At 44.1% G+C, this 18,723-nt stretch overlaps 1 protein-coding gene across 2 annotated transcripts in view; it reads left to right on the forward strand.

The window, feature by feature from the left end:
- PARP4 (poly(ADP-ribose) polymerase family member 4) overlaps window positions 1–18,723 on the forward strand; it is a 116,199-nt gene that overhangs the window by 84,253 nt on the left and 13,223 nt on the right. Inside the window, exons 28-34 of one of the 2 annotated variants that reach the window (XM_084616344.1) lie at window positions 155–235; window positions 2,193–2,288; window positions 4,301–4,459; window positions 6,790–6,993; window positions 8,325–8,471; window positions 13,800–14,402; window positions 15,852–15,971. In XM_084616344.1, the coding sequence (XP_084472470.1) occupies window positions 155–235; window positions 2,193–2,288; window positions 4,301–4,459; window positions 6,790–6,993; window positions 8,325–8,471; window positions 13,800–14,402; window positions 15,852–15,971 (1,410 nt within the window). The remainder of the gene's footprint in view (window positions 1–154; window positions 236–2,192; window positions 2,289–4,300; window positions 4,460–6,789; window positions 6,994–8,324; window positions 8,472–13,799; window positions 14,403–15,851; window positions 15,972–18,723) is intronic. The other variant, XM_084616345.1, reaches the window with a different exon arrangement.

Raw genomic sequence — 18,723 nt, forward strand, 5'->3', positions numbered from 1 at the left:
AAAATGTAACTTTAGATGCCAGTTGTCCTGAAACTGAATCCTCATTGATCAGAAGACTTTAAAAATCAGAAAACCTTATACATAAAATGGAGATTTTTAAATACAAGGTTTTAAATTGGTGATCATTTGAACTTGTCTCTTTTCCTTAATGTAGCTTCTCCACAAACTCACAGCAAGAGCCCTCATTAGGGATTATGAAGATGGGATACTTCATGAAAATGAAACAGAACATGAGGTTTGTCATTCTAAAGATAAGAATATGAACTAGGAACCACTATTTTATCTCAGTTTATGCTTAAAACAAGAACTGTTAAAGGGGTTCAGTGAAATGGGGTTAGGAAGAGGAGAGGTGGAGAGAATGTTTGACTTGGGAATGGAAATTGGAAGGTTGCAGTATGAATTTCATAGATTTTAAGGCTGAAATGGACCATTATGATCATCTAGTCTGATGTCCTGGATAACACAAGCCAAAAGAACATGCCCAGTAACTTCTGCATCAAGCCCAGAACTTCTGTTTGAGCTATAGAATATCTTTTAGAAAGAGAGAGAGTCTTGATTGAAAACCTTCAGGTGATGGTGAACCCATCACATCCCCAGATAAGTTCCACTTAGTTTCTGTTCAAGAATTGTCTACTGTCGGAAATCTTTACCTCATGTAGGTACTTGTAGACTGTGATCAAGTCACTTCTTAACCTTCTGTTGGATAAACCAAATAGATTGAACTTCTTAAGTCTCTCACTAGAAGGCATGTTTTCCGCATCTCAAATCATTTTTGTAGCTCTTTTCTGAACATCCTATTTTTCAACATTCAGTTTCACATATGTTTATAGACATGAGGGCATAATCCTGTAAACCTTTACTTGCTTGTATGTGTGAGGACCTGGTCGTGCAAACTTTATTCACCTGAGTAGTCCCACTGGAAGTCAGAGTTTTAGAAGCCAGTTGGACCCTCATGTGAGAAAAGTTTGCAGGAGTGGGTCCCAAGCTTTGGGGTCAGATTGGGGGGAAATATAGAAGTGGTACTTTTCACAGCTCTGCCTACAAAATAAGCTCTATCCATGTGAGTCGGGTGTAATGCTGCATCACAGTAAATCATGCAGATGTTTAAAATATGATGGTGCATGTTTTCAGAGCTCTACTAGTCTCCTTGAGCTTGTCTCCCCTTCACTGGGACTTGATTATGCCCATGTGCTCTTCTAGGCAAATTGGGGTTGATTGGGGGGAATAAATAAGTGATGGTACCTTCCAAATGCCATCCTCTTGAGGCACCAAAATGAGACAGTTAATTCACAGATAGTAAATTTTGCAAATCTGTGACACCCCCATACTGCTTTCTTACAAATAGTTAACACTGTTGACATTTAAATGATGGTTATTGGGCATTTGAGGTAACACTTCACTAAAATGAGTGGGTGGGGAGAGGGGGGGTCAGTCACACATTTCAGAGCAACTGGTCCATGCTCTGCCATACCAACAGAAATCTCCGCACCACTTACACTCAGTTGACATTTTTGAGATTTTCTTCACAGCCATGACAGCTAGAGGCTTACTTTATTTTCATTAAATGAAAGCTGAGATTCTGGAGAACATGATTGTTTGTTTTCAGAGAGGTCTCAGTATATCGTATGTCTGTGTACAGGATGTTTCTGAGTCCTGAACAGGCTTGAGCATTTCCATTCCTGACTTGACACAAATTGTGTCCCATAGGTGCAAGGTGTTTTGCTTTAGTTGTGCTGCTGACATGGTGCTCTTTAGGTTTCAGTAATGACTGTCATTGATCCAGGATCTGATAAGGAGTCATATGCTTGCATTGGAAGGAGCTGGAAGCCCAATGGAGCCCTGATTGACTTGTGACAAGACCATTCCAGTGCAGTTTTTCTTTAAGAATTACCAATTCCAGTTTCCTCTCCCTCAGCACAAGTGGATAAATCTGCAAGTAGTCGAGAGGGTTAGGATTAGCCCCTCTCCCTTCAGAACACTTCTAAACAGGAAGCAGGAAATTGGGTACACAAACATAACCACATCTGCACTGCTTAGAAATAGCTGCAAGCTGAGCTAGCTTACTTATATCCATAGTGCATAAGAACATATTGTGTATATTCAGTTTTGACATTGACACTTAATCTAGCGAATATTGTTTTCACCTGTATGTTTTGTTTTTAAACATATTTTGTCATTATATAACAACCTAGATGAAGAAACATACTTTGAAAGTCCTGATTATTAACCTCAGCATGGAGAACTCCATCATAACCCAGTTTACAAGCTTTGTGGCAGTAGAAAAAAGGGTATGTGTTTCCATTAAAATGTCCCATTACTGTCTATATGTCTCTAAAAATTCTTTAGAAAATAACTGAAAAGAAAAACAATTACTGTAATCTTGTAAGAATTAAAGCACATATTGCTTAATATTATCACAGTGAACAATTTTAGTTCTTTTACAGAAGAACTAAAATTATTTTTGCAAAAGCTTGTGTTCTTTGGTGCTTTTTGAATTATATGTTACTTTCCTTATGAAGCTTCTTTTATATCATACGTTGTTGGAGTACCTAAGCATCCAACCAAAGTCTGTTTCTGTCCCACCCACTACCCAGACTGGATGTTTGCAAGTGAACCAACAGAGAGGCATAATCTCTGTGTTTATTTTGGAGATACTTGCTTTTTTAATGATTTAGAAACTGCCATTTTCTTTTTGTATCTGTGTATGCATGTGGCAGAGTTCAGAACTGTGCAAGTGTTCTGACTTCTGGACTATATCTGTAGGCACAACTTCTATAAAGGCACCATCTCTGGTCCAGAAAGAACTTTTTAATCTAGAAGAACAACACTTTTACCCTGTAGTCCTGCAACTGTAATTGAAAGAAACTGTTTGGGTTGCAGGCAGCAAGTACTGTGTCTTCCCATATGTCTGTACAGCATCTAGCACATTAGGAACTATTATAGTATAAGTAATACTGATAGTTATTAATTATTATTTATTTAGGATTATAAGTATACTAAAGGAAAATAATCAATTCCCTATTACGGTATAATTATCTGAATGTCATGGAGGGCATTGAGTAAGTTGGGATAACTTAAGGAACAGGAGACGTCCATATTTTGGACCATTACATTTGTACTGCATTTAAAACTAAAAATAGGCTGGCACAGATTTTGTTCATAGAAATAAATATTGTTTTGTTTGTGCCTTTTAAGAATATAACTCATACATTTGACAGATGTCATCACATGTATAATATCCCAGCAATTCTGTGTAATAGTTATTGGTGGAATTATTGTCCCTTTCTTGTAAATACGGCTCCTAAATCAGCCAAAGATTTACTGTTAAGCTCTGTGTGGCACCCCTCCGCACTTGGTCACTACCTCCCTAGCAAAAATCTAGTCAGAGCTTTCACTCTTCTGGCAGTTCTTGCTCTGATTTTCAGACAATGTAATCATCTGTGTTGTTACCTCCTGGTAATGATCTTTATATAATACAAATTTTATAAATAAAGTGCCATTCTACTCAGGCTCTCTGATTACTGTGAAATATCATAAACAACAGTTAAACGTAAACAGTATAAACTTGGCAGTATAAAAATCAGATAACCTGCTGAAAAGCATACTGGTTCCAAAACATTGGAAAACATCTTTATCATATACATGTATAATAAAGCAGGTCATGTGTCTTGTACATATATCAGAAAAAAGGAAATTTAAACATCATCTTTGTATATTAGGATTCTGTACATCATCTACCATATTCCAGACCACTGCATTATACTCACAGAAGAAATACTCTTTTCTTTTCGTAATCTACAATATGTTGGTGTGTTTGGTTGCTCTTAACCATTGACTTATATACGGGAGTTGTGATGGGGAAGTGACACATGAATAACAGCTGACATCCAAAATTTTAAACTGTCTGATTGATCTGCCCGCTGAAAGCAAGTGAGAGGGTAATTTCTGAACTGAAATTACATAAAATACAAAAGAGGTTTATTAAAATACTTGGAGGTGCATTGCCAGTGTTGTGTGCCAGTCCATTTACTACCAATAGTGTGTTATGATACGACAACCCTTAATGCAGTCGGGCATTATAAAGTTACATTTACTCCGTGTTTGTGTATACTGAGCATCTTTTATATACTGAATACACCTCCTCTCTATATTTCCTTGCAAGTTTCACCCAGCATTTGACTCTCAACCTTACATTATCTGATAGAGAGGGAATCTCTGGCATAACAAGCATCACTTTTAAGGATTACAATAAAATTGAAGACAGTTCTCTAGTTTGTAATTCTGATGCGTTTTAATTTAGGATGTTAATGAAGTTCAGCATGCTGGTCTTCCAAACATTCTTGAACTTATAGCTGAGGAAGATGTAGACTTTTTACCCTACATGGACTGGGAACATGAGACATCTGGACATGGATACCTGTCTTCTAATAGAGGAGTGGGATTTGGCAGATGTGAATCGGTAAATATGCTTTATGTGTTCTTGTTTTTAACATTTTTTTGTGTATTACCCAGTTGTGGTAGTAGATGATTTATAAGGTAGCAGTTGGTAGTTGTTTATAAAGTCTGCACCATTTCTTATTATTCTGGATGCAATTAATTTCATAAATGTTTGTGTGAAGTGCAAAAAATCAGAGGACTCTCTCTCAAAGAGGAGACCAAGTCCATGGAGGAGCTGCTGATGGCTATGTACCCCCGGGAGAGGGACAACACCTACAGAGCCCAGGTACCAAACAAAGAGGTAGTAGGAAGTGGCCCAGGGACACTAGACTATAGTCTGGTTGCATGGTTGCCTGAATCCAGGTCTGTGTGTTTCGGGCAGATCCCCGCTGACCCACTGGCAGAACATTCTGCCACTTATAGCCTGGGGCTGAGAACCAGTGGACTAGGGAGGGCCTGGGTTCCCCTACCCCCTGGTGTTAAACCCATCCCAGGGGTGGCAGCCTCCCCACCATAGGTGAAAAGGCCTGTGTTTGTCTGCTGTTTGCCAGATCTGAGACAACAATCTGTGTAGTGCTCTGTCCTGCATGAGGGCCAGAGCCTATAGCCTGCTTGTTAGCTCTGCTGTACTGGAGAGCCAGAGCCCACAGGCAGGGATTGGGGCCTGTGCTCAGTTTCATAGAATCGTAGGACTGGAAGGGATCTCGAGAGGTCTTTTAGTCCAGTTCCCTACACTCAAGGCAGGAATAGATATTATCTAGACCATCCCTGAGAGGTGTTTGTCTAACCTGCTCTTAAAAGCCTCCAATGATGGAGATTCCACAACCTCTGTAGGCAATTTATTCTAGTGCTTAACCACCCTGACAGTTAGGAAGTTTTTCCTAACGTCCAACCTAAACCGCCCTTGCTGCAATTTAAGCCCATTGCTTCTTGTCCTATCCTCAGAGGTTAATGAGAACAGTTTTTCTCCATCCTCCTTGGAACAGCCTTTTATGTACTTGAAAACTGTTATCATGTTTTTACCCCCTCTCAGTCTTCTCTTTTCCAGACTAAACTAACCCAATTTATTTCATTCTTCCCCTTCTTGACCTTTAATCATTTTTGTTGCTTTTCTCTGGACTTTCTCCAATTTGTCCACATCTTTCCTGAAATGTGGCACCCAGAACTGGACACAGTATTCCAGTTGAGGCCTAATCAGCATGGATTAGAGCAGAAGATTTGCTTCTTGTGTCTTGCTTACAACAGTCCTGCTAATACATCCCAGAATGATGTTTGCTTTTTTTGCAACAGTGTTACACTATTGACTCATAGTTAGCTTGTGATCCACTGTGATCCCCCAGAATCCTTTCCGCAATACTCCTTCCTAGGCAGTCATTTACCATTTTGTATGGTTGTAACCAGTGATGAACTGCCAAAAGCTAAAGAACCGGTTTCTTCACTCGATCCGGGACTTCGGTGGCAGGTCCTTCAGTCGCTCCGGGTCTTCGGCAGCACTGAAGGACCTGCCGCCAAAGTGCCACCAAAGACCCAGAGCGAGTGAAGGACCTGCTGCCGAAGTGCTGCCGAAGACCCGGAGCTCCACCGGGTGAGTAAAAATTAAAAAGGGATTCTCAGGGGAGCCTCCCCAGCCGAGAGCTCAGGCGGGCCGGACAGGACGGTCCCGCAGGCCGGAGTTTGCCCACCCCTTTAACAATCGGTTCTAAACCAGCTTCAAAATTTAACAACCGGTTTGCGCAAACCGGTGCGAACTGGCTCCAGCTCACCACTGGTTGTAACCGATTGTCCTTCATAAGTGGAGTACTTTGCATTTGCCCGTATTGAATTTCATTCTATTTACTTCAGACCATTTCTCCAGTTTATCCAGATCATTTTGAGTTTTAATGCTATGCTCCAAAACACTAGCAACCTCTCTCAGTTTGGTATCGTCCACAAACTTTATAAGTATACTCTTATACCATTATCTAAATCATTGATGAAGATATTGAACAGAACCAGACCCAGGATTGATCCCTGTGGGACTCCATTCGATATGCCCTTCCAGCTTGACTGTGAACCACTGATAACGGCTATCTGAGAATGGTTTTCCAACCAGTTATGCACCTAATAGTAGCTCCATCTAGGTTTCAGAGTAGCAGCCGTGTTAGTCTGTATTTGCAAAAAGAAAAGGAGTACTTGTGGCACCTTAGAGACTAACCAATTTATTTGAGCATGAGCTTTCGTGAGCTACAGCTCACTTCATCGGATGCATACTGTGGCATCCGATGAAGTGAGCTGTAGCTCACGAAAGCTCAGGCTCAAATAAATTGGTTAGTCTCTAAGGTGCACAAGTACTCCTTTTCTTTTTCCATCTAGGTTGTATTTCCCCAGGCAACCACTGCTGCTTTCCTGTCTGGCCAGCTGGAGGGGACAGGGGGTATCCCTGACAATGCACAGAGATCAGAAGGCATGGTCCTACCAACAGCAGCCTCTGGCAGGCCCAAGAGAGACACTGCAGTGCTGGCTCTGTCTGACTGGCAAGGAGCTGAGACCGGGATCGGCTGTTTGGAAAATGAGCAGGTATGTGAGGGGTCCCTGCCCCAAAGCGGGGATCAGCAGCCCTGCATAGCCCATAAAAATCAAACACTTACCTGTGGTACTACTGTGAATTTTTTTTAAAAAGCAAACTAATTTTCACTGAGCCTCAGCTATGGGTCACCATCCTGATTTAATGTTCCCTCCCACATCTCCAGTACTCAACTAACTGGTGGCCCCTCTGTGGATCATAAGCTGATATGTTTGTTCTAATAAACCACAGGTGGCAGTGTGGAGCTGGTAGCTGAGGGAGTGTGAGGAGAGGGACGACTTACTCCTGTCCTCCTGCTGGCAGACCCAGGTGGCTGCTGATACTTCACTCTGACAATCACCGGATGGCTTATGCAAGCAAGAGAATCAGCCCTTGATCCACAACTGAATCTCCATTTCAGTAGTGGCTCAGCCAGAGTTGGGGGATTACTGGAGATGGGGATAGGCATGTTTGCTGGTGGAGGAGGAAGTATTGTTGCATTGTGGGGGACAGAGATTGCTGTCTTGGCCAGCTGAGAGACTACAGCACAGAGCAGGGGCTTATGGAAGAGTGGGACCATGACTGGGGAGCATTTATAATGGAAGGGGGAATCTGAAGAGGACATTGCTGTAGAGGCCATGGGCAAAGAGGGGATTCCGACCTGGGGAACTGAGGAGGGTTGTTGGCCAAGGGATCTGTCAGCACTGGAAGCTGTCAGAGTCATCTGCACCGATTGTGCCAGTGAGATGCTCTACACTGTCACTCAGTTAACTGAACCGTAACTGATCATGGCTTTACTTCTCCAAGTTACATAGAGATTGCCGCCATAAATTGTGGTAATCTACAACATATTGGTGTGCCAGGTTGCTCTCAACCGTTAACTTGTATAAGGAAGTTGTGATGGGGAAGTGACACATGAGTAACAGCTGACATCCAAAATTTTAAACTGTCTGATTGATCTGCCTATTTGAAAGCAAGTGAGAGGGTAATTTCTGAACTGAAATTACATAAAATACAAAAGAGGTTTCTCAAAATACTTGGAGGTGCATTGCCAGTGTTGTGTGCCAGTCCATTTACTACCAATAGTGTGTTATGATACGACAACCCTTAATGCAGTCGGGCATTATAAAGTTACATTTACTCCGAGTTTGTGTATACTGAGCATTTTTTATATACTGAATACACCTCCTCTATATTTCCTTGCAAGTTTCACCCAGCATTTGACTCTCAACCTTACATTGTCTGATAGAGAGGGAATCTCTGGCATAACAAGCATCACTTTTAAGGATTATAATAAAATTTAAGACAGTTCTCTAGTTTGTAATTCTGTTGCGTTTTAATTTAGGATGTTAATGAAGTTCAGCATGCTGGTCTTCCAAACATTCCAATGGCTCCAGAACATTTAGACTTTTTACCCTACAAGGACTGGGAGCATGATACATCTGGATACCTGTCTTCTAATAGAGGAGTGGGATTTGGCAGAAGTGAATCGGTAAATACGCTTAATGTATTCTTGTTTTTAACTTTTTTTAAGTATTACCCAGTTGTGGTACTAGATGATTTATAAGTTAGCAGTTGGTAGTTGTTTATAAGGTCTGCACCATTTCTTATTATTCTGGATGTAATTAATTACATAAATGTTTGTGTGAAGTGCAAAATATCAGAGTACTCTCTCCCAAAGAAAGGCAAGGTACATAAAAGGTGGTGTGGCATCAGGCCCCATTGCAGCAGAGATCTTTGAGAGAGAAGAGGATGCTAGTGGCCCTCTACTCTCTTCCAGGATAAATTCTTCCCTGTCTGTCTAGTCCAAGGCCTTGTTTTCTTTAGAGTACTCAGATGGTGGTACTTCTGTCAGTTGTATTGCACTGATTGACGTACCACTAACTGTCCAGTGTAGCCACCCTGAATCAGGGTAAGGCTTGTCCTTGCTTAGATCGATTTAGATGTGGGATGTCATATATCCCTCAGCTGGTAAACCTCCTTCGTTTGCTGGCGGAGTCCTCCTCTCTTACATCCACCATGCCTCATTCAGCACCCACAATATAGTGCTATCCCTTGTTGACTCAAACAGCCAGTAAAAGTTTGAGGCCCTGGGGATGTTCTGGTTGGGGGTAGAAATTGATGAAAGAGTCTGGTATATTTGTTAATGCAGTCTTGCTTATTAACAAGGAACGTACAAGGTCCTGTGTCTCCAAAGGCAGGAGGAACCAGAACACAAAAAATAGTTTCTTTGATTATAGACCCAAGGCTCTTTGGGTCTAGTGCTAGCTAAAGATCTCTCTCCCTTGCTTTTTCAGGGTCTTATACCACACTTACATTACAGGCTGCTGTTTCACTCTTTTGGGCCATGTCTACACTACCAATTTGTGTCGACACAAGTGATGTCGACATAATAAAAATCACAATTCCGTGTTCACACTTGCTCCCTCTGTCACCAGATCATGTCCACAGTGGGGGCACCATCATCGACAGTGTGAATAATGCACTGTGAGTACCTATCCCACAGTCCTTCTGTCACTAGGTGTTGTGGGATGACAGAGTGAATCATGGCACATCCCGTGATGCATTGCTTTCTGTCCCAGCACTCCATGAGTTTCCGACTTCCTTTTGCGGCGTTTTTTCAACGGCCCTTCTTCGCTGTGCACCCCGGCATTTTTGTGAGAAGGGTTGGATCCTGCACTGCTCTCCTATGCTCTGTTAACTGTCATGAAGACATTGCGGATGGCAGTGCAGTTAATCGTGAAGTTTCTAACTGAAGAAGACTCACAGGTGCCTGACATTCTGCGTGATATGAATAGGAGCAACTTTAGATTGCTTTTGGCATTCACTGAGCAGGTGCATAGGATAGACCGTCACTTTTGGGCTCATGAAACAAGCACTGAATGGTGGGATCGCATTCTCATGCAGGTGTGGGATGATGAGCAGTGGCTATAGAACTTTCGGGTGCAGAAAGCCAGCTTCCTGGAACTGTGCTTGGAGCTTGTCCCAGACGTGCAGCTCAAGGACACCAGAATGAGAGCTGCCGTCTTGGTAGAAAAGCGTGTGGCAATTGCTGTGTGGAAGCTGGCAACTCCAGACTGTTACCAGTCAGTCACGAATCAATTTGGAGTGGGGAAGTTGACCGTTGGGGCTGCGTTAATGCAAGTGTGCAGGGCAATAAATTGCATCCTGTTGCGAAGGACTGTGACTCTGGGAAATGTGTGTGAAATAGTGGACAGCTTTGCAGAAATGGGGTTCCCTAACTGTGGAGGGACGGTAGATGGCACACGTATTCCAATTTTGGCACCAGACCACCTTGCAACGGAGTACATCAATAGGAAGGGATACTTCTCCATGGTGTTGCAAGCGTCTGTGGATCACCATGGGCATTTCACTGACATCAGCATAGGGTGGTCTGGGAAGGTGCATGATGCACACATCTTCAGAAACACCGGCCTCTACAGAAAGCTGCAAGCGGGGACTTTCTTTCCTAACCAGAAGATGAGAGGGGGGGGGTGTTGAAATGCACATAGTGATCCTGGGGGACTCTGTGTACCCCTTACAGCTGTGGCTCATTAAACCTTACACGGGACACCTGGACAGCAGTAAGGAGCAGTTCAACAACAGGCTCAGTAGGTGCCGGATGACAACTGAATGTGCCTTTGGCAGATTAAAGGCGCACTCGCAATGCCTTCATGGCAGATTGGACCTCATTGAGGATAATATTCCTATGGTCATAGCCACATGCTGTATGTTGCATAATCTCTGTGAAGCTAAGGGTGAAAGGTTTGCTCAGGAGTGGAGTGCTGAGGCAGACCACTTGGCCGCTCATTTTGAGCAGCCAGATACCAGGGCTGTCAGAGGTGCACACAGGGGAGCTATTCGAATCAGGGAGGCTTTGAGGCAGCACTTTGACAATGAACACCAGTAATATATATCTGCGTCTGAGTTGCTTCAATGTTACATGCCATGTAGTTTTCCTAGGGGGCAATAGTGACATTTGGGGCCTTATATTCCTGTAATAAAGTGATCAAAATGCCTGTGCAGGTATTGGCAGTGCCTGCAATCTCACCTTGTAGAAAACAATTAAAGATGATTTACCATTATAAAAGTTTGCTTTTATTGCACAAGAAACAGCACGCACACAAACACACAGATGCTTGCCAGGAAAGGAGGAACCAGGGAAGGGCAGACTTTCACAGCTGCGTGAAGGTCCAGCTATCATTGTGAAAGTTGTCTGAGGAGGTGGAGTAAAGGGGAAACGAAGAATCCTGGAAGGTGGAAAGGAATGTGTGGGCGGAACTTGGGGGGCAGGGAAAAAAGTTCTGAATGTACTGCAATGGAGATTGAGCACTGATCTGCTCAGTCTGCAGCATTATTAAGGACTTCAACATCTGCATTTTCTCCTCCATTACTTTAATCATCAGCTCAGTAGCGCCCTTAACAAATGTGTAATTCTCTTTTCTGTCCTGCCCTTCAGCTTCACAGCATTCCTTTCATTCCCTTTTTTCTGCATTGGATCACTGCAGGACCTCCCGGAACATGTCTTCTTTGCTGCATCTTGAGCGCTTTCTTATCTGGTGGAGACTCTCGGCCGGGTTGCGTGGGGCCTGAAGGCCACGTCTGGTGAAGCACAGGGTTACAATGCACAGAAGCGAGATTATTAAATTCACGCACAGAATTGAAACATTTCTGTTAAATACACCTTTTGCAACATTGCAATCACTTTCTCACTGACCCTAGCCAGGCACACATCTCTGCAAACACCCAAAACATTCTGAGTGTTGGTGTGGGGGCGGGGGGTCCACATGGAGAAAAGAGCACACACTCTTTGCAATACTAGGGAACAAATTCTAAAATTCTCCCACACTTTTCCACAGGCGGGGGTCATTCTAGCAGATATCTCACTGCTAAGGGTAAGCAGGGAAACAAGGGTACTCCATGCTTATGGCTTCTGCCCTGCTCCCTATGCTGCTCGCCTGTGTGCCGCTTTGGTCTCTGCACAAGTGATTGCCGAATGGTGCAGAAAAGTTTCCTACAATGGGGGAAGGAACAAAGCTGCTCTGCCACGGAACCTTCAGCAGAGGATTACCGAGTACCTCCAGGAAACTTTTCTGGAGATTTCTCTGCAGGATTCCCATGAGATCTCAGCGTGCATCAACATCCTGTTCCGCTGTACTGATTAGCTACACAGGGAAATGTCCATCTCACAGAAACACAGTCAGCCTCCCACATTTCTATGCCCTCAACCCACGTCTCCACTACACAGGCCACAGCCACTTACCAGGAGTTTCATCTCCTGCTTCTTGCTCACCAGAGAGCAACTGCTGAGACTGGCTAGACACCTCTGGAGTGGAGAACCATTCCTGGCTGCCTGCCCCACCGGGCGACCCAGCTGGGAGCTGCACATCCTCATCTAACTCCACCTCTTTATCAATAACTTCGTCCTTGGGTTAGGTCCTCTTTCTGCCACCACAGGGCTCTTGGCTATCCACCAAGGTTAGCGTCCAGCTCCTTATAGACCCAGCAGATCTTAGGTGCAGCACCGGAGCGACGGTTTGCCTCCCTCGCCTTATGGTACACCTGCCTCAGCTCCTTTATCTTCGCTCTGTACTGCAGCGTGCCCTGATCACAGCCCTTTTCGCACAAGTCTTGAGAAATGTGCCCATAGGTATCCTATTTCCTATGGCTTAAGGCAGCTGTGACTGCACAGCCTCCTCTCCCCATATGTTGATCGGATCCAACAGCTCTGCAGTGGTCCAAGCAGGAGAGCTTTTGCTGCGATAACCCACCATGGTCACCTGGGAAGATGTGATGAGACCTCTCCACTCTGAGCAAACAGGAAATGGAATTTCAAAAATTCCCAGGGCTTCTAATGGGGAGGGACGGATGGTTGTTTACCTGGCTGCGGGGCAGTGGAGTTCAAATTGCTGACCAGAGCAGTCAGAATGGGCATTGTGGGACACTTCCTGGAGGCCAATTAAAGCGATGAAATGAAGCATGGTGTCTACACTTGCATTTTGTCAACCAAAATTTAGAGGAAAAAGATGTAAATCTCTCATGAGGGTGGATGTATTTTGTCGCCAAAACCAGGCATTTTCCCTGACAAAAGTCACCTTGCAGTGTCTACACTGTTTGGGTTGACAAACAGCAATTTTGGCGACAAAACTTGGTAGCGTAGGCAAGGCCTTGCTGTTTGCCTCTTTGAGATTGGGTGTGAATGCACTCGACAATTAACATGACTGTCATGATAAGTTAAGCAGGACCCACCCCTCATAAAACAAAAGCAGTTGTGAACCCACCCAGGGAACATGCATATCAAAACAATATTCAGAATAACCCCATTAACCACTCAGTCCAAAACTTCTGGGTAGGTTCACACCCCTTTTGTCTTTGGGGGGCATTCTGCCAACCTTATCCTGATAGTCATGTTAAGTGTAGAGTCCATTCACACCCAATTTCAAAGATGTTTTAATTTAGCCCATAACAAGGTTTCACCCAGCTCATAAGAATACCTTCCCTTTCACCCTGTTCTACAGGTCCTCAGCCAAGATCCCACAATGGGTAAGATCCTGTATAAATCATGAGTTCATGAATTGCATTGAAATTGTGAAATACCTCACAATTAAAAATGTGCACCTTATTTCTAGTCCGAATTTGCCTGGCTTCAGCTGCAAGGAAAGAAGTTGCTTGTTTAATTGACAAGAAGAATAGGCTTTGTGTTGAGCATGATGATGATTAGATTGATACTGAGTCTAATGAAAATATGGTCTTAATCACAAAAAAAAAAGTTGGTTTAAACTGCAGAAATATTTTGTTTTCTTATAATTTTACTCGACAGGTTCCTTTTCATGCAGTAACTAGTGGTTTTTCTGACCATTTCCTAACCGGAGGAGATAAACAGCTGAAAAGTCTCCAATTTCGAAGTGACAAAGAAGTTCCCTTGGTTGAACAGTGCATTTTACCAGATTCTACTGAATTGAGTTTTATAAAGGCTGCTAAAGTTGAATATGATCCTGGTGCTGCTGGAGTTGGACTGTTTGGGTCTATCTCTGTGCCACAACCAAAATTCAGCCTGCATGGTCAATCACTTTTAAACATCAGACTACCCAAGTCTCCAGCTAGTAAGCCTTTTTCTTTTCAAGTTTCTATACCTCCTCCTTGCCCTCTTCCTTGTGCTGCTTCTTGCCCTCCTCGCCCTCCTCCTTGTGCTCCTCCTTGCCCTCCTCCTTTCCCTCCTCCTTGCCCTCCTGAATTCACTCAGGGGCTTTGTTCAGATTTAAAGAGTTCATTTACTCCTGTGGGCAGAACCCTGAAGAAGGCAAATTTTGAAACACAAGTTACTCCTGAAGTTCTTGCTTCATCAGCTAGGTTCAGACTAGGATCACCAATGCTACAAACTGCACCAAAGTATGGAGAAAAACTTCATCGTGAGCTCAGCAAGGTTAGTAGAAATCTGAATTATGCTTTGCCTTTCTCTGATGTTGAACATGCAGCCAAAACAAACAGGAGTAGTTGCTCTCGATTGCACTGGACTTCTGCATCAAGGGATACTGAAGAAGAGGAGGTAAATTCTGCTCTTTTATAGTGATTTATATTTTGGAGGTTTAATTAACTTTTAATGGAGTGATATAAACTTAGATCTTGTTTCTTCCACCCTTATTCATGTTTCATAGATTCATAGATATTTAGGTCAGAAGGGACCATTATGATCATCTAGTCCGACCTCCCGCACAACGCAGGCCACAGAATTTCACCCACCACACCTAAAAAAGACCTCACACCTATATCTGTGCTATTGAAGTCCCCAAATTGTAGTTTGAAGACCTCAAGGAGCAGAGAATCCTCCAGCAAGTGACCCGTGCCCCATGCTACAGAGGAAGGCGAAAAACCTCCAGGGCCTTCCAATCTGCCCTGGAGGAAAATTCCTTCCCGACCCCAAATATGGCGATCAGCTAAACCCTGAGCATATGGGCAAGATTCATCAGCCAGATACTACAGAAAATTCTTTCCCGGGTAACTTGGATCTTACCCCATCTAAAAACCCATCACAGGCCATTGGGCCTATTTACCATGAATATTTAATTACCAAAACCATGTTATCCCATCATACCATCTCCTCCATAAACTTATCGAGTTTAATCTTAAAGCAAGATAGATCTTCTGCCCCCACTACTTCCCTCGGAAGGCTATTCCAAAACTTCACTCCTCTGATGGTTAGAAACCTTCGTCTAATTTCTAATCTAAATTTCCTAGTGGCCAGTTTATATCCATTTGTTCTTGTGTCCACATTGGTATTGAGTTTAAATAATTCCTCTCCCTCTCTGGTATTTATCCCTCTGATATATTTATAGAGAGCAATCATATCTCCCCTCAACCTTCTTTTAGTTAGGCTAAACAAGCCAAGCTCCCTGAGTCTCCTTTCATAAGACAAATTTTCCATTCCTTGGATCATCCTAGTAGCCCTTCTCTGTACCTGTTCCAGTTTGAATTCATCCTTCTTAAACATGGGAGACCAGAACTGCACACAGTATTCCAGGTGAGGTCTCACCAGTGCCTTATATAACGGTACTAAAACCTCCTTATCCCTACTGGAAATACCTCTCCTGATGCATCCCAAGACGACATTAGCTTTTTTCACAGCCATATCACATTGGCAGCTCATAGTCAACCTATGATCAACCAATACTCCAAGGTCCTTTTCCTCCTCCGTTACTTCTAGTTGATGCGTCCCTAGCTTATAACTAAAATTAATGTTCATTAATCTTACTTTACTACACTAGTAGTCTCATAGATCTCAGTGGAATTAGTTGTGTGATGAAGTACTATTTAATATGAATAAGGCAGAATCAGGTTCTTAGTGACTATTTCTGGTTTGGTTTTGTTTTTAAAGGATCTTTTCTTAACAGCAATGAGGAAAAAACAGCTTGGTAAAACATCACCACAGATGAGGATTCAACAAAGCCCACCAAGTGCTGTAACCTGGACTCAGATTTTTAAGCTCCAAAATCAGGTACAGTGCCCTTATTTCCATATCTGCTTTACTTAAAAGCAAGATACAAGGAATAACTTTTTTTAAATTATTTTTATTACAAACAGTGTACTTTGGGTTCTTCTGTTGGCATCTAAAAGTAAATCTACATCTAGCAAAGAGTTCTGCCAGGTCCTTCAGGAGAATTTACTTAGTATTCCTCATGGTTCCTCAATATAAATAACAATATTGGTATCTCTGACAGGGTGCACTCACCACTCTGGCACCTCCTGCTGGCTGTCTTGGGAATTAGCTCTGCATGTTAGTGCGCCCTCTTTGGGTAGTGCCTCACCGCCGTCACTCCTGCTCTAGGACCCACATCTCTTCATGGACCGTGGCGTCCTCTTTAATGACACAGCCCTCCAGCTGTGCCGCACACTGTGCTCCCCCCTTCCAGGGGACCTGCAGTCCACTGTTCAGCCACTTCCCTTAGTGGCTACTGCAGTGAATTGTCTGGCCACTTCCTCATAGCCCCAGCATTCTCTTTGCCCTTGCCTCAGGGCCTTAGCCTGCAAACCGCAGCAGCCAGCCAGGAGCTGTCTTCCGTTCCCCCGGTCCCTGCTAGCAGCACTGCTCTGTTCAGGGTGCTGGCAGTTGTCTCAGCCCTCCAGGGACACAGTCCTTCCTCCTTGGGCTCCCAGCAGAGAACTGCACTCTCTGCCATGCAGCTCCCTTTTTATATGGGCCTGATTGGCTGCTCCCTACAGCCCTTCTCTGACTGGCTGCCTCCGGCACAGCCTCCGTACGGCTGCTTTTAACCCCTTTTTTGCCAGTGAGGGGCAGCCACCACATCACACAATCTAATTTATACTGTGGATTTACTCAGAAAGAAATCAATTTCCCATATGTTGCCTTTTTGAAAGCCAGTTTGTTCAAAAAGCAGTTGCACTTTCAGACAATTCAGTCCTGCCATCATATAAGCAGGTTTGCATTGTGCAAATTCATCTTTCTTATTTGTTTATAATCTAATTTTGTAAGATGCACAATGAGGCTTTCTGGGATGATTGCTTCACACAACACACACACCCTCACCCACTGCGTGGCTCCGATGAGGCTCTGAGCAGGGATGACCATTTAAACTAAACGCGAATAGCCCCGTGCGGCTGGGTTTTCCCCCACCCCTCACCGCGTGGCTCCAATCAGGCTCTCACTCACCAGAAGTGCCTTCTCCTGGGTCATGGTCTTGGGAGTCGGGGGAGGCTATTGGGTCCAGCGTTAAGAATAGTTCCTGGCTAGGGTTGGGAAACGGATTCCCCACTTGCCACCTGTGCACTGTCCTCCTCCTCCTCCTCCAATAACTCATCCTCCTTGCTCTGTGCAACTCCCCGCTTGCAGGTGTCCATGGACAGTGGTGGGGTAGTGGTGGTATCACCCCCCATAATAGCATGCAGCTCACAGTAGAAGCGACATGTATGGGGCTGTGACCCAGAGTGCCTGTTCACCTCCCTGGCTTTTTGGTATGCTTGCCTGAGCTCCTTGATTTTTGTACGACATTGCTCTGTGTCCCTGGAGTAGCCTCTTTCCGTCATGGCCCTGGAGACTTTAGCGTACGTATTTGCGTTTCTTTTTTTGGAACATAGTTCTGCCATAACAGATTCATATCCCCAACATGCGGTGAGATCCAGTACCTCCCGTTCAGACCATGCTGGAGCTCTTCTGCGAATCCGGGACTGCATGGTCTCTTGTGATGGTGGACTCTGTATGGTCACCTGTGATGGTGACCAACAGGAAATTAAATTAAAAAGTTCCTTGAGCTTTTACTGCCTACCTGGCTAGTGCATCAGAGTTGAGAGTGTTGTCCAGAGCAGTCACAAGGGAGCATTCTGGGATATCTCCCTGAAGCCAATATCGTTGAATTGCGTCCACAATTTGCAAATTGCGTCCAAGTTTGTAACCCAGAACTGCTATCTCGATTTTAGCGCTACTCCACTTGCCAAGGTGGAGTACAGAAGTTGGATTAAAGAGCCCTTTAAATCAAAAACACCGGTTTGGTTGTGTGGACGGAATCCATTTTATTTCAAATTAACTCGGCTAATTCCGAAATAACCATGTACTGTAGACCAGGCCTAACTTCAAAGGGGACAGAGTCATGAAAAAACCCAGCAGACCCCCTGTAAAGGCTCATAAAAAGGGGCTCCGAGTTGTTGGTCAGCCAGAGGGACTCCCCAATGCAGTCACCTCAGTTCCAACAGCACCAGCAACTCTGAAGCACGGTACCGAGAAGGGAGCCTTCACTATGAGCTCTGCTCTGCAGCACCAGAGTAGCCAGGGGCTCTGGCAGTCAGGATCTAAGGCAAGGGTACCGCCCCCTAAGGAGACAGACAATTACTGTACCGTCTCTAAAAGAGCGGCACAGAGAAAACCTGTGGTACTAGGTATGACAAAACTCCTACCCTAGGGAGTGCTCTGCACCTTCCCAACCATCAGTGCTGACAACATACCACAGAGTGAGCCCATGGTACCACATGAGCTCTGGTACCCAGGGAAAGACAATTACTGTACCATCTCTAAAAGAGTGGCACCAACAAACCTTTCTGTACCGGGCGCAACAAAACTCTCATTTATGGAGTGCTCTGCACTGTCTCAACCATCGGTACCGACAAAGTACCATGGACACTCTTCCGCAGTACCCAGTGAGCCCAGGGTACTGCATGAGCTCTGGTACCCTGGAGACCTGATGGTTCTGGAAGAACTGCAATCCCCATTGCTCGGTACCAGGGCCCCGGTACCAAGC

This window comes from Lepidochelys olivacea, assembly GCF_965140295.1.
Source record: "Lepidochelys olivacea isolate rLepOli2 genome assembly, chromosome: 1".
NCBI lineage: Eukaryota > Metazoa > Chordata > Testudines > Cheloniidae > Lepidochelys > Lepidochelys olivacea.